Here is a 16,073-nt window from a genome sequence, read left to right as displayed (position 1 = left end):
TTAGGGACATCTTGATGCCATCCTTGTAGAGGTGGTGGCTGACGATTGCTCCATTCTGTAGTCAGTATGAAGCAATCGATATGGTATCTGTAGCCAGTCTTGTCAACAAGGTTGAGGCCTATACAGAACAGCAGTGGGGACAGTGCATCTCCTTGGTAAATCGTACTAGAGACCAACTTCAAGCCATGCTATTGGCTTGAAGTTGGTCTCTAGTGTTGTTTGCCACATCCCTATTGAATTCCTGATGAAGGCTCTTATGGTCCTGTTGATCTTGTTGATATTGCAAAGTTCTAGGCATTGAACCTGCGGCATTGAGTCATAGGCTTTCTTATAGTCGGGGGGGGGGGGGTCACATTAATATTAGTTTGATGAAATTTATAGTGTTCATATATCTTAACTTCATTTTTAACTTTACTTGTATCAGTTTTGTACATGTAAAACATGTTACCTCACTTCTCTATTTTAGCATTTGAGTATGTCAATAAACTTCATTTAGGCTGCCCCAATCCTGAAAACTGACTGCAAAACCTCAGCAAATCTACTCCTTTTCTATTAGTACCAATCTAAATAACTACACTGCTAAATAAAGCTTGTTAAAAATTACTGTATCCAGTCCAGTGAATCAATATTAGGGCATGTAGGTCAGTAAAAGGGGGTGTAGAGACACTGGTGCTAAAGAGAAAACCTGGGGGCAAAGCAAGGTCCAATTCATCAACAGTTAAGAGCATGTGCAAAGGTGATATGGTCAAAAATACAACGACACTTACAGCTTCAACAGTGGTCTTCATCACAGTACCCTCATAAACCCCCCCGGAATACACATGCATACACATCCACAGGGAGAGATGAGACCAATGGTATGCGGTGGTGGTGTGTCCATTTATTACACAACACAAAGCACCTACAATAATCCACTCCCTTTTTGCGTCAGACAGTGGAAGATCTCACTTTTTTTTCACAGTGATTTTTATGTGGACATGTTTAGACACGGACATCAAACTTTGATCTAAATGGGGAAAAAAAAAAAAATAGCCTACACACAGAAATTCACAGCCAGTATCACACAAAAAAAAAAAAAGAAAGCAGTGTCAACAAACAACAGTAAATTGAGTAAAAAATAGAATTTAATCATTTAAATAGTCTTTCAAAATACAAACATTGATTTGAATTTCTAAATAATATACCGTTTAGTAGCTATTCTTAATTATAACTGGCAATGTTTATATGTACACCGTGGCTATACAAGGAAAGGTGTGAGGTTTGGTAAATTTATTGTATTGCTTATTTATATTAATGCGCACGTATGCAAGTAGACCCACAAATGACTGCATGACGTCAACAGTGACACTGCAAATGGCCCTCCACCCTAACCCCCGCCGTACCTAAAATGCTAGTGAAAAAAAGAAAAAGAAAAATCTACCTTTGCATATATGACCCGTTAATATGGAGAAACTTAGCGGCTCTAATTTAACCCTGGCATCTATGTTTTTGCTATCTTTAAAAAGGTTTGAGAAACATGGCTAGAACACAAGTTTTTCTTTTTAAAAAGACAGACGTGTATAAGCTCAAACTTATGACAACAAGACCAAACAGATCCATCAGTGTCACATTTTGCCAGATTTCCCATTCCACAGTGCCAGCTGTTGCTTATGTAGCACCCATGGATTAGCAGTTGCACTGTTTTAGCTTTACCACCACATCAACTGTGCCACACACACACACTTTCTCTCACGAGGCATTTATGAGCCATACACTCCGTAAAGAAAACAGAAACAAATGAACTGCAGGACATTCGGTATGCCCACTACCCACTTTTTAAAACTGACAACAGATCACGAGTTACATTTGTCTCCACAGTTTGTTTTTTTTGGCCATCTGGCTTACTCTGCCTCCTGAGGTAGCCTTCTGTAGCCTCACCATGCCACCGGACCTATAGAGCCAAGTAAATTGATCCCTAAAATCACAATCAGCCTCAGACGACACACACCCGTTTACATTAAAAACACAATCAGCATTCACTTTATCCAACCCCACAACAGTGTGTTTACAATGTAAATAAAATACCCTTAAATCCTAAAAAGGAAATTGTATGAAAAAAAAAGAAAAAAAAAAGAAGAAGCAAGTTTCAAGTCTTTACAAATTTCAGTACACTGTGAGCTGCACAAATAAAATTATAATTGGGGGTGGGGGTTTTCTCACATTTGCTGGCTTTTTTTTTGTTTTTTGTTAGTTTTTTTTGTTAAATTGTCCACTATAAATTGCATGTTTCTGTTTATTTCAATGGAATTGTACATGGCTAAAAGATTAATGGCCCTTTTGGCCACTAAATATTATTTTTAGGGATCTGATTTTATTATCAGACACTGTAGCTTTGCATCGCATGGAAAGCTTACTACAGTGATCATTTATGCTGTAAATATACAAACCTGCTGAACAGTAAGCAGGACTTCCACACATCCAAAAGGGAAGATGTTGCATTTCTTGTTGCCCTAAGCCCATAATCGGGCACTTGCAAAAGTTCAACAGATCAGCTGATCTCATATAAAAGCATCTGAGATCTATGCAACATTCTTCACCACTGCAGAAAAATGCAGCAATGTCTCAACGTACACGTATCAATCATACAAATTAGTGTTACACATCACAGCCCACAAATCAAACAGGACAGACCTTTTTTTCTTTTTTTTCTTCAAAAACACACCTGCTGAAGTCAAAAACTGTGATTCTAGTGGAGTAGAGAGGGCAGTATACATATATATTTTTTAAAAAAAGCAGATGAGGCATTTCTTTTCTAATCGCTCGTTGCCACACTAGCTTTAATGTCCAAGAGCCGTGTTCGTCCCTGATCTCAGTGTAGCTCATTGGTTTCGACTGCATACGAACAAACACACATGCTTGCTTGGATGGAAGCCATTTTTTTTGTGTGCCAGTAGGATTTACATACAACACTTTACATATAAATTAACTTCCAAGCTGAGCATTTTATGTGCATACAGTCTTCATATACACTTCTCCTGGACTGTGAATCCATTGCACAAACTTGTAAAAAGACAGCTGCACTCACACTAGCGGCTTCCACTTCACAATTTAATCCCCAAAGTGCTGCAGTTTTTTCTCAAATGTTTTTTTTGTTTTTAAATGTACTCATTTGGCTTCCCTGACCAAACCGGTTTCTACTAGAAGCTCGATTTTTTTGTTGTTTTTTTCTAAAAAGCAGCGCTTGGGGTCCCAAGAGTGAAGTACTACTAATCGAGGCATACAAATAGATGTCTCACCATTTGATCCACATTTTGAATGTGACAGACAATATTCGAGTCGTTATATTGCTTTTAACATATTGCAAGAAATTCCTATGACTTGCCTACAACGGCACACTAAACTATAGTAAATACAAGCACTTAGTGTGCACTTTATTCTGACCCCTTGTTGGACTCTCAAGCATTTTGCCGGGTATGTTATTATGGCTTTTCATGAGCAGATGTAGTACTATTTTTAAGTTCAAAAGCCACATGGTTGCAGTCTGTTATTCGGTACCTACATGTTGTTCTTCAGTGGTTAAGTAACTGCAGGTCGATGCTGTGAAGAAACATGCCGTGAAACGGTTAGAACTAAGAAATATTCTGGCATTTGTGTTAAATGTTCTCACGTGAAGAGCTTTTTACTGAACTCTGGCAGTTACATCATTCTGTAAATGGCCAATTTCCACTTCACATTATTTTTCTTTCTTCCTGTGGCCTAAAGGAGATAATGATCGTTTCCTCATTATTAATTCTGAAATGAAAGCTGTCCTTTTCCATAAAACACACATCCACTCTTGAAGAGTAGCTCTCTGTTTGGGGCTTTCTCTGAATCCGCTCTACTCCTGCTCCTGTGTTTCTCTCTAGGGGGAGTCCATCATGGCTTCCAGCATCTCCAGGAATAGTTTGTGCATGGGCACCCCACCCCGGGTCTTGATGCTGTAGAAAGTGGTCAGAGCACGGCCAGCAGTCTGTCGGAGGAGAGGCAACGTTAAAAGAAGACGTCCTGCCCGCTGGGGGTCGTCTGGGCGCCGCTGACATTCCATCTCCAGCAGGGCCTGGTGGAGGAGGTCCCGCAGCTTCTGCACGGCCTCCATGTCCTCGATGTAAACAGAGTCTGACAGAACAACAGGGAGCACATGGTGAGGGAGTGTGGAGGGTGCTGAAATGTTCTCAGCTTTTGTCACAGAAAGAGAAGCTGCCTTGCCCGGTAATTTACTACAAACAAACTAATGTCAGCTGTTATTTATTCAACAAGCAGGGCCTGTAGTTAGCACTCATCGTAGGTGGACCTCTGAGGGACAACTACATAAAGGTTATGAGATGGGTAAACAAATCGCATCATATTTACACTACAGAGAGATCATTTGTGAGTTATTCAGCTACAGTGAGGATACCTGCAAGAAGCAGAAGACTAGCCTTTAAAACTGGGAATATACAGTGTTACAGTGCACCTACCACTACAAGCTACAACAAAACGCTTCATAAGATGCGAGAAGTAAAGGATGTGTCAAAATACTGAATTCTGATTTATATGTTCCCATAGCTGCTCGGCTGCAGCTGCAGTAAAAGTACCTGAGTTGGTGAGTGCGATGGCTTTTAGCATGACAAATTCCTCCCGGTCCACGTTAAGTGCACGGAATCGGCGAGCGAGCTGACTAATAGCTGCATTAAGCTCTGTCAGTCCGGCCGCACGTGACATCTCCTCGTCAAGGACAAAGTCCTCTGCGAACACCACCTCGTCCTCACAGCCGAGCGAGCGGTACGCTACGCCCAGCACGAGCACCTCCAGCCACACTGACTGCAGCACTGACATCTGGTCTGCCAGAGACAGAGACAAGAAGCCTGCAGGAGAAAGCACAAAGAAAGGGACACGTTTAAATGGAGGATGATGGGTTTACTGGTACCAAGTTCCAAATAATGGTTTAGATATTTTAACCAGCTTCATATGGGAATAAATGATTTCATCTGAGCTCTTAGAATAAGGTCCTCGTCTCTTGACATTAAATGCACACTGATTTGTTTTGACTGTACATTTTCTTTAAATTTATTCAGCCTTCAGAGCCACGCTCATGCAGGCCATTCATAACAACAATCAATATTCTAGTCGTGGTGTGACTGATGCTCTTCAGCGAGCCTGGAAGTCTCTTCCGCTGTTGCCATGCTATTGCTGCCTCTCCTCCCCTCCTTTATTCTCTCTGCATCTCTTACCAGGAATGTGTTTGGCCCAGCCGATGATCACAACCAGTTCACGGTCAGCCAGGTCACAAAGGGTGGTGAGCGTACGCTGGGCCGTGTCCGGCTGCAGAGGGTCGGGCATGGCAAATAACTTTTCTGGCTCTGCTACTAGAAGGTGGGACACGATGATGTTGGAGGAATCTATGTCACAAAAACACACAACAAACGATGCATTCATTACTGTATACATTCAAACATGTTGATACCCACAACATCAGCACTGTCATTATCTAAACAAACGCATTCAGCTATATTTTGAACACGATGATGTCCATTACTCTTCACTGTATTATACACAGCGCTCTATGTACAGTATATAAATATGGATTTTAAAAATAGGCTTAGGATCTGCCAGCTGCTTATGATCATTATTCTATGTTTATACCACAGCCAGATTCATGTAGCTTGAACAATCCAGGTCAAATTACATTCAATTAAAATCACTACAGAACTAAAGCTAGAGCATTTCCTGACCTGCTGATTTAAAGAGTGAAGACTAACAGTGAACCACATCAGGCACTAGGGGGAGATGTGTTGTAGCTAATTCCAGTTTATTTGAAATGTTTTGTGTGTTGCTTTTATTTTCTGAGGAGCTTTCCTTTAAAAATTTACATTTTTAAGGAGAAAAATGTTCATTTCTAAGCACATAAATCCCAAATTAACCGTTAACAAGGCTTATACTACTTAAAAAACAAAAGAATGTGGATAATGGATGAAGAGGTGTTTTTGAAGACCTTTTAGGATCTCACAGTGGATACCCTTTGATCTGTTGGGTAAATACGGTCATTGTTTCACCATTTAACCCAGCAGACCACAGACCTTTCTTGATGCAAAGGTTTGATCACACAGCATACAACTGAGCATATATGCATGACTGCTGAATATACTCATCTGTATTTCTCCCTTTTTTCTACATCACTATCTTTCATCTTCTTTCAACTTCTTGTCATGAGTAACTTACTCCTGGCCCGGGCTGCGCTCTGCCTGTTAGTGTTATGCAGTAGACATTTCTGTGAAATTTAGTCACCATCAGTGTAAGAATTCACGAGTTATAGCCAAAAAAAAGTGTTTCATGTTGCCACGGTGACCTATGACCGACTACTAATCAGTGCATCCTTGACTCGAAGGGAACGTTTGTGCCACATTTACAGAAACTCCTTGAAGGCTATTTCATGACACACAAAAAAAGCATAATACAATTTATCAAAGCTCACTTTTTTCGCTCTCCTTTGTCAGCGGTAGAGGAGCAGTCTGGTATGTTGCATTCTCCACTTCTGGGCGTCTTTTGTACTTCTGCCTCCCACCCCTGACCCTGTCCAGACGAACTCCTACATTGTGCAAGAAACAGCAGTTCTCGTTTAGGTCAACAATAAACTAAGCAACTGCACAATAATGAACATATTGGAATAATAATCAAAGTCTGGTCACACATGGCTTTTAACACTCACCCTCTTTAAGCATGCCTACTTTCAGGCACTTGGTGAAGCGACATGCCTGGCAAGCCTTTCTGCGCCTTTTAGTGATTTCACACTCATTTGATGCTGGACAGCTGTATTCAATGTTACCTGTATGAAGAAGCAGAAGATGTTAATCTCAACGAATGTACAAATAAATTCGTGAAGAAGCAAGTGCCTATACTCTCTCTTATCTTTCAACCACACACACATTCTGCTATTCCTCTTTTTTTTATGTCCTACACTCCGACTATACCAATCCTCATACAGAGGTGTGACAGTGATTCTGTTACACTCTCTGGAAAGTTACAGAAATAATGTCAGGAGTTCATGAAGGTCCCAGAAACAACCAGCAATATGAAAGATTTTAAAAACTGCATATATTTCTTGTTTTTTGGGACAAAATAGCTTCTTTTTTTGGAAGATCAATGAGAAGTTTTAGCGGTAGTCTAGAAAACAAATACGTGTTTTATACTCTGTGTTTTGTTGTGAAAACATTTAAACACATTTAAAGTGCTTTACCTGTCACTAAAGCAAACTTTACCACAACACACCTTGAATGGTTCTCTTGAAGAATGCTTTGCAGGCCTCACACGATGCAACACCATAATGGTAACCTGAAGCCACATCCCCGCAAACGAGACACAGCCTCTTGGGAAGCGTGCTCAGGGCGTACTTGCATCGACCTGCCCCGTTTCCAGCGGAGCCCTCCTCTGCCCCATCGCCACCCTCGTCCTTGAAATGGCAGCGCAGAGCTGGTGTGTACAGTGGCGGGGAGTAACGTTTAACGTTGTCTCCTCGGGTCACTCCGCCTCCGCTATGAGAAGAATCTGAGGAGGCCCCGCCAGGGCTGGTCCGACCTCCCCCGCCTCCCTCTGGACTACTTGGTTCTGCCTTTATGTAGACATCTGACCGACGCTCACGGGAAGACATGATGTCTGTAGGGCAAAAGGAAAAAAGAAATGTCAAAGTAAATAATAGCACAGAGACTTTTAACTCACATCTATATCTCTGAGAAAATCCATCAGTCACAGATTTTCATGATAACAAACAAAAGTAATAAAATGATAAAGCAAAGAAAAAAAGGATGTAAATAAACATCTCAGTAGTGTAGTGCCCCTTCATGGGCTACAACACTTTACCATATTCCCACCCCAGTCTTTAGTCCTTCTTAAAGCTTTTTAAACCATCAAACTGTTTGCACTACTGTGTGGGATTTGTGATGGTTTGAGCATAAACACTGTAATCAGAAGGAAACAGGCAGCAGAGAGAAAAAAATATTCAAGTTGCGATGATGCAAATGCTGCTTTAATCTACTATCAAATTAACCTCAACTAACCTTCCCTAAACTAAATGGTAAATGGACTGATTCATATATAGCACTCTTCTACTCTGAGCGCTCAAAGCACTTTTCACAACTTGCCTAATTCACCCATTCTCACAAGCAGTTTTTTTCTATGCCGTTTCTATCCAACATTTACACTCTGATGGATGCATCTTGCCCAAAGATGTTTGACCTACACCACCAACCTTCTGATTAGTAGAAGACCTGCTGTACCACCTGAGCTATATATGTAAATGTGCTTAAAAGTACAGTGTGTAAAATCTTACAGCAGATTGTAGATCACAGTCTACCATTGCTGTAATCAGACTTTTGCATAATCCTAGCCACTGTAGGACAAAGACATTAAAACACATTACGTTTAGACTGTACCCCATAACAGCAGCCATTATGGGGAAACGCAGAGCATCTGGGAACATGTTTCTTCTACTGTTGATGCATAAAAAATTTTTTATACAGACTAAATTTGAATATATTTAAATAATATCGACACTTGGAAAGAAATCAGGAATGAAAAACTGATAAGTGTCAATGAAATATTTTCCAGAATTTTACATTTTTACCCTCCAGTCATCTTTGAAGTGGATCAAATATTTCTGAACTCATACATGACATGAGAATGTACTCACACTGTTTATCAGAGAGAAAGTGCAATCTTTAGGACACTCAAGCCTAACATTAGCTGACACAGCGTTAGCTTTTAACCAGTTGTTGTTGTTGTTGTTGTTGTTGTTGTTTAGCCAGCTCGTCGTCAGCTATCCATGTGTCTAATCTGCTGACAGATTAGACCCCTGACTTCAGCTCAGGAGATGAGGCTTGAATGAGAAGCAAGGGGATATTTTACCCAGATGCCAGTGGTGTTGTCTCTTTCATTTGTGTTTTCACTTCTTTGGTCAAGGGGACCCCCTCTCAGATGATGAAACATAAGTATGAACCTTCCTATTTGGAGTCTGAGGATGCAAACATAAAATAAACTGTCCCTCCAAATGCTTATGAGTTCTCCTTTCCTCAACCTTTGACATACTACATATGTGGCTGGTCCTCTACATACATACAAGAAAATGCCATTTGGCTTCTCACACAATTTAAAATACATCCTCCACCAATTAAAACAATTAATTAATTCAAGCACTCCGCAAATCAATGCCTGAACATGTGACTGCATGAGCCAACTGCAGCTGCACCTGGCAGCTCGAAGTTTCCTGGACTAGTCTGGATGTGTAACACTTCATTAAATGGCTGATGCACAACAAATATTTAAATGTCTGGCACAGCAGAAAGCAGATAATCATCTAGTGACTAGAATTACTCCCTACTTTAGAGAGGTTAATCAAAAACAAATCATATTCAGCAACACAACTTATTCAACCACAAACTGCAGTATGCACAGACATGAAGGCCAAAAATAAAGGAATAAATAGTGCAATGGTTGCTGCAGTGAACTGTCCGACATCAACTCAGCCATCCTTAAAAAGCGAGCCTGTACCGAGCCTCAGCAAATCCATCCGCACACTGAAATCATCAAAGCAATCACGTTCCATTTGGCTAAAGGCGTGTGTCCACCAAACACTGTGAGTAAGCAAGACTTCAGGAAAACAGTCACCATAATGGACAAAAGAGCGATTCTTGAAGTAGTAATACCTGACGAGTATGTGAAACATTGCAGGGGAAAAAGAGTGGGTGTATCTAGTTCTTTGAGTTTTATTCGCATCCATCACGCAGGTGCAATGAATTAAGTAAAAAACTTCATACTATTTGTCATCAAAGATTGATTTGTGAACATTAATAAACAGGAATGTGGTGCAACACAAAAGCGAAATCAGTGGCCTGTTCATTTAGTACAGTTTTTTTTAAATGTTTCTTCTAAAAAACACTGAATTTAGATAAATAAGTAGGTCCAATTTTATTTTGACGCAAAGATTTGTACAAACGTGAAATGAAATGCATGAAAGTGCAACAAAAATATTGTCAACAATCTAAATGAATAATTATGACAAATAATCATGACCTTAATGCTGAGCAAAATAATCATGATCATCATATTGGCCATAATCTTACCTTCTAAAGCTATCAATGAAAGCTATCAAAAACACGTCACACCTAATAGAACTACACCTCTGTCATATTTCAAGTCATTAAGATGTCTAAGGTGAGTGAATGAAGGCCACTGTGCTATAAAGAAGTCACTCAATCGCATAACTTGTATTCAAATAAGTAAGCAAAAGTAGTAGTCTGTAGTTCTAACTTAAATTATGCTAACAAAAATAGTAAATGCATTATACTTGGGATGTTTATGAATCCCAATACAAGCGTATAAAAAAGTTAATGAGTCTCAGTACACAGTCGAGATGGCATACTGTGCACTGCACCTTGAAATGCACTCCAGCGAAGGAGAGAAGTACACAGAAGATGTTGTTTGACATAAAAAATGAAAGAGAAGATTCAATTACCCAAGTGAGCATGCACTTCTAATACCAAAATCTGCATCTCTGTGAGTAATTCTGTGTAATGCTTTTAAGCTCAACTTAGTTTTAAAGCCAAATGTCAGGGTTCTTAATGTCAACCATCCATATAAAATAAGACAATCAGCTTAAGAGCAGTCTGATCTCTGACACATAATGTAATAATATCAATGGGGCATCTGAGGTTTCTCGTCTTTACGTAACTTAACAAACTGGCGGGCGAGTGTTTGCATGCACAAACTGACCACCGCTTTGCCCAGCTCAAGCGAGGGTCATCAATTCAGAAGAGAGCGGATCACGCCTGTATTTAATCACTATAAAGACAGACGGTTGATAAATTGCCACCAAAACGCTCTTGACATGTTTTATTATTCTACCTGAAACTAACTTTGTTTTCTTGATTTGAATTGTTAAATTGAGAAAGTAACCGTAACATGAGCATGAACTGTCTCTTAGCTTCACCTTTTAAGCATTAATGCAGACCCTTACTTGAATGACTGTGCTAATAGATCACTGCGTGAGGACAATGAGGAGGATTTCTGCAGTCTAAATAGCCTCAATCCAGTTAAGTCCTCAGTTTCTCTTGCACACGTAGTAGCAATCTACTGCAATTATCCAACATTTTCTATTTGTTTATCAGGTGGGCTGATAATCCACTCAAGTCTCGTATAATTACAAAACACCGCAATACTTGAGAGGAATGTATTCTCTTCATTTAAGCCTCTCTGACTGTGACAACAAAAACAGTGAAGATTCTGAGGCTTTTTGTGATATAATCAATAAACATCAGTCCTGGGCTGGTCAGCTTTGGGTGGTTTATCTGTCAGTTTAAAAAATTACTACTATGTCAATAATAAACAGCCTCTTGTTCAGACATATTTAATATCAAACTGCACTTATAAGACATGACCATCAGAAAAGAGCTTTCTGTCTTTGCTGATGGGAACCACTGAGAACAGTCAGACACACTATGAGAAAAACAGTCAGAGTTAGTCAGTCCTACTAACAGTGTCAGTAGGTACTTCCCAAGCAAGTAAGCATTTATCATACTTATTGCTGCAGCAGATAACCCAATCCTACGGTTGCTGGCATACAACTTTCTTTGGAGTTTGCCCTCTCTGTATATGAGAGCTGTTTGGCAAGCCTCGGACACGTCAAAGAAACTTATCCTGTTTAAAGTTTAGCCTACCTGGACTCACTCTGAAAGCTCAGTGAATCGCTCAACCAGACAGTACCAGTAGTAGCACATAAACACAGATACTGAACAGTGTCATTTGGCTTTGCTCGGACTTGAGCCAGATCATCAGGTCACCATGTGCACCGCTGGCCAATTCGACTTCTGCTTTGGGAAATGTCGGTTTCTTCATAGAAAATGTTAACAAGCATGCGATGATAGCTCTCTGGTTACTCATTGATTCGACTAAAGCAGCGCGTAAAACCTAAAGAGGTCTGCTAAGTAGCTCTGTTATCTACTTTATCAGCCATAGAAACGCGTGGTGTTTGCTGTAAACTAATTCCAGCGTGTTTGGTGTAACGTTAGCATGAGCTAGCTTCAAGAGTAGCGAATACATAAATGATAACTGTATGTTAGCTAACTAGGCTAGCTAGCCTACGTTAATCCTGACTATCCAGCTCTCTCCCCCTAGGGCCGAGGTTTATTTTGGTCACTCTAACCCGGACTAGGCTGCATCTTACCTGAGCGGTGACTAGAGCAGCACTGAACGTTAAGTCTCCCCACGGTGTGCTATCATGGCACAGATCCAGCAGAAAAATCAGTATCCAGACCACCAGCTCCTGCTAGCTCGTGCTGGCTGTGTGCGGAGATGGGCCGACCTACAATCGGCTTTCCCTAACAGCTGGGAGGCGATGCAGGCTAAGCACATAGTAACACTTTCACACTGTCATCTGACTAAAGCGTGTTTGTAAATGTCTCATTTTAAAAGTTACGCGTCATATATTTACTATATTTTTTGAATGGAGTAAAGGAAGATCCCAAATTATACTGATCAATTATAAGATGCTTCATTACCAGCTGGAAATCTGATTGGCATTGTCAGAATTATAAGTTAGCATTGTTAATGAAGAATGCAATTAAACTTCTAAACTGTAATATATATTATTTTTGATCAAATGTTTCAGCTTGCTTAAACTGACAACATAGTTACAATAATCTAGGGGAAGACAGCTAAACTTTTAGCTCTTGGTGTTACACACAAATGTATACTGCTGAAGATGTGTTTCCCCTCACACAGCATCCCCAAAACAAAAAAGAAATTTAAAGTGTCACTGAAGAGCCACAGGCTGATACATTAATTGTTCTTTCTTTCTGTCATCTATCCGCCTCTTGCCCCTCCCTAACCCATATTTTCTGTTTGCAGAGCAATCACGGCCTGTCGTTTCAAGTTTGTGCCCTCATGATATAATTTCGACAACAGACCAAGAGAAGTATCTGTGTTTAGCTGATGAGCCTGCTTTTCTCAAACAGGAACATGTCCTGGAAAGTGTATGACTGCAACAAAGCCATCGTAATATACGGGTAACATATATAAGTAATGAAAAATAAGGTTGTGGCACTGTAACATTATTCTCTGTTGTTTTTACTCAGCTTCAATCCTTCTACAAACTTGCTCATATCTGTGCATGTCCTAAAGGCGTCAGCTGAAAGTCTACCACAAAGTCTACCTTTACAATGACTGAATTGTGAGGAAAAAGAGGCACTTGTTAACACATAATCCCAATTGAAGCACGGCGTAACGGTGTAACATTTCATCAACATAAAAGGTGACGTGGGAACAGCTTACCTGTTTGGTGACCTGGAGCTTGAAGCCTGTGTATGTCTCACTCCAGAAGACAGCTCAGTAAAATGATATTGCTGTGGGCTGAAGTCTGCAGTTACCAGGACACCTGCGAAGCAAGCAAAGGCTTCTGAGAGTATTCCCAAAACTTGCAGCCAAGCCAAAGAGTTTACTTTTCATGTTTGCCCTTTGTGCTATGAATGGTCAAATCCCCACAAGGACACCGCGTCCGGCCTCATAATGACCATAATGTATGCAAACTCGCGGCAAATGATTGGCAGGCTCCTAACAATAACTGCGGAGCTAATCTTCACATGATCCAGAGGAAGCATGTGCTCTGCCAACAGTTTTTGTTTCTTCTCTAATGAGGCGTATGGATACACCTAAAACCAACTGTCTTTCCAAAAATACATAACCCAGCCTATCTATCCAGATTTTTACACACACTGCTCATACCCTCCCCCTTTACACTGCGTGACACACTCCAAAGGTCACAGTCACAGGAATGCTTGAAGGGCAGACAGAGAAAAGCCAACACCTTGTCTTTCAGTCATACAAAGTTATAAGCTTAAGTTCGGTAAGTTTGGCTTAAAAACAAACACAAAAACCCCAAATGGAATAGTATTCCAGCTTGTTGTTAAAGTCTAAATATGACTGTTAAAAAAAAAGCCATATCCCAAAAAAGGACACCTATTTTAAGCAACTTTAAAAGTGTGCAAGGCTCTTATATATGAAAACAAACTGAGATGCTTTTCCCATTGTGTTTGGAGGTTAAAACAGCTGACAATTTCATTTTTATAAGTCGTTTCAGTTTCAGACTCTAATCCCAGTAGACTGTTGCACCCAAACAGCTCCTTGTCATAAATGGATTTCCAAGTACACTTTCTATTACATAAGCAAAAAGTCAAATATCACACCTCGACAAGCTCCTTATGTCTTCAACGGTTTAAAGCTTTCTTATCGTGGTTTTGTCAGGGGCAAGGTCTCCGTCAGTGACAAGGCATCACATTCACAGACGCGACACTAAACTCAGTTTAAGGGTTTTAAATGCGGCGCACTGTGGAGACAGGGAGAACAGCATCCAGGGGTGACCTTGCCTTACTGATCTCGGACCGGTGAAAGGTTAATTGCCGAAGTGGATTATGCCTTAAGATCAGTGATCTCAATCCTGGCCCAGGAGGCTCGACAACTTACATAGTTCGGTGTGTTAAAACCGAGAGAAGGATAACTCGGGAGATTAAAATACACAGAAGAGAAGTTAAAGTGTGAACAACTGAAGAAGAAGTGCCGGAGGGGCATTCTGCACATGAGAACTTGCTGTTTAAGTAACAACATGCAAGAAAGAAAAACAGAAGAAGACACTTATCATCTGCATGTTGCTCTTTATTTGCTACATTAACGAGTGTGGCTTACTGGTGACTAGAGCACTAACCACCAACGACTCCTCTAGCATTTATTGAAGCATGAATTAGTCCCAAGGTATACATGTGTTATAAGCTTGAAATATGGCGTGCACTGCAAATTATCCCACAGTGTAGGCTATTAACTATTTTCCGGCTCGTGCCCCATATCCCCATTAACGTGGTCAGGCGAACTTAGAGCTCTTTCGGGCAAATCGTGCATGCACATCAGGCTGTCGTCAAGACAGCTGCCACGTCCAAAAAACACTAATAATGGGCAAAACACCCCATGTGTGCTCAACCTCGGAAGTGTAGGCTAAGACAAGATACTTACTAGGAAATGTAAAAACATCACGGGGTCGTTTTTGTTCTTAAATATTTGAGGTCAGTCAAGTCTTTGCGGATTGCAAGTCCACTGGCAGTTGAACTGGATTAATGGCGCCGTAAGAGCCTTTCTCACATCGCATCACGATGTTAGCATGTAAAAAAGGAGATAACAACAACCGGCGACACAATGTCTTCGCCCGGCTGTTCGGCTCCGTCCACTGCTGTTAAAAAATTCCCGTCTTCGCCTTCCACAACTGAGGTTGTAGCTGAACCTTAGCGTCAAGTCTCCAACAAAAAAGCATCCACATCCGGTAAGAGTATTTCACAGCAAAACTCCGTCGACATATTAAACCTTTCAAACATTTACCAAGCGGGAAGATGACCAAAAATAAAAAATAATCCAGTACAAAAGTCTCCCTCCTTTCCGTCAAAATCCGAAACACATTTTAAAAAAGATAGAGACGCTGATATTCTTAAAACGAACTCTAAATGCTGCTTTTATTTTAACAGTTCAACTTCCGGCACACCTCTTGCTTTCTTCCGCTCATTTGACGGAACTCAGTGACGTAGCCTGGATCTCGTGCCTGCTCTCCTCCCTCTGCCACAATTTGCGTCCACTGGGTCTCCGTTACGTCTGCACGCACCTACAACCCGCGTCATCCGCATTTTAATAAGGGCCTGCAACTCGTGAAAAAAATATGACCCACTCCACGTTAATTCGCGTACAGTCAAGGTGTATTCATTCATTTAGACGAGCTGCTTCAAAGTGTTTCAGACCATTGAGTGCTTTTTATAGCAGTGAACCCTTCCACACTAAAGAAAAAAACCCCACGGCTTTCATATTTGCTGTGAGATTAAAAACACGGGTCGGTTGTATTATTATACGTTTTGTGGCCTATATTCAGAAAGCCTTTATGCTTAAAACACTATAACGAAAATGGCTTTCTGCAACATGCTTTATTATTATAATTATCACATTAGCTATAGGGCACAGAATGAGGCTGCATGTCCTTTCCAGGACACCTCTGTGGAAAATGT

General features: G+C 40.6%; 1 protein-coding gene across 2 annotated transcripts; it reads right to left on the bottom strand.

The window, feature by feature from the left end:
• Positions 1-860: 860 nt before the first annotated feature.
• On the bottom strand, positions 861-15,324 carry esrra (estrogen-related receptor alpha). 2 transcript variants are annotated; one of them, XM_084941845.1, is made up of 8 exons: positions 15,043-15,324; positions 13,315-13,417; positions 7,264-7,647; positions 6,704-6,820; positions 6,470-6,583; positions 5,229-5,396; positions 4,593-4,862; positions 861-4,134 (listed from the first exon to the last, which is right to left on the bottom strand). In XM_084941845.1, exons 3-8 carry the CDS (start codon positions 7,640-7,642, stop codon positions 3,881-3,883), a joined length of 1,302 nt encoding a protein of 433 aa, XP_084797971.1. In that variant the 5' UTR covers positions 7,643-7,647; positions 13,315-13,417; positions 15,043-15,324; the 3' UTR covers positions 861-3,880. The 2 variants fall into 2 exon arrangements, with proteins under 2 accessions (XP_084797971.1, XP_084797972.1); XM_084941846.1 differs by lacking the exons at positions 13,315-13,417; positions 15,043-15,324 and adding an exon at positions 12,209-12,570.
• Between the last annotated feature and the right edge of the window lie 749 nt (positions 15,325-16,073).

Source organism: Perissodus microlepis, chromosome 10, assembly GCF_051167445.1.
Source record: "Perissodus microlepis isolate ML-2025 ecotype Zambia chromosome 10, ASM5116744v1, whole genome shotgun sequence".
Classification (NCBI taxonomy): domain Eukaryota; kingdom Metazoa; phylum Chordata; class Actinopteri; order Cichliformes; family Cichlidae; genus Perissodus; species Perissodus microlepis.
This window is presented reverse-complemented; position numbering and strand designations above follow the sequence as displayed.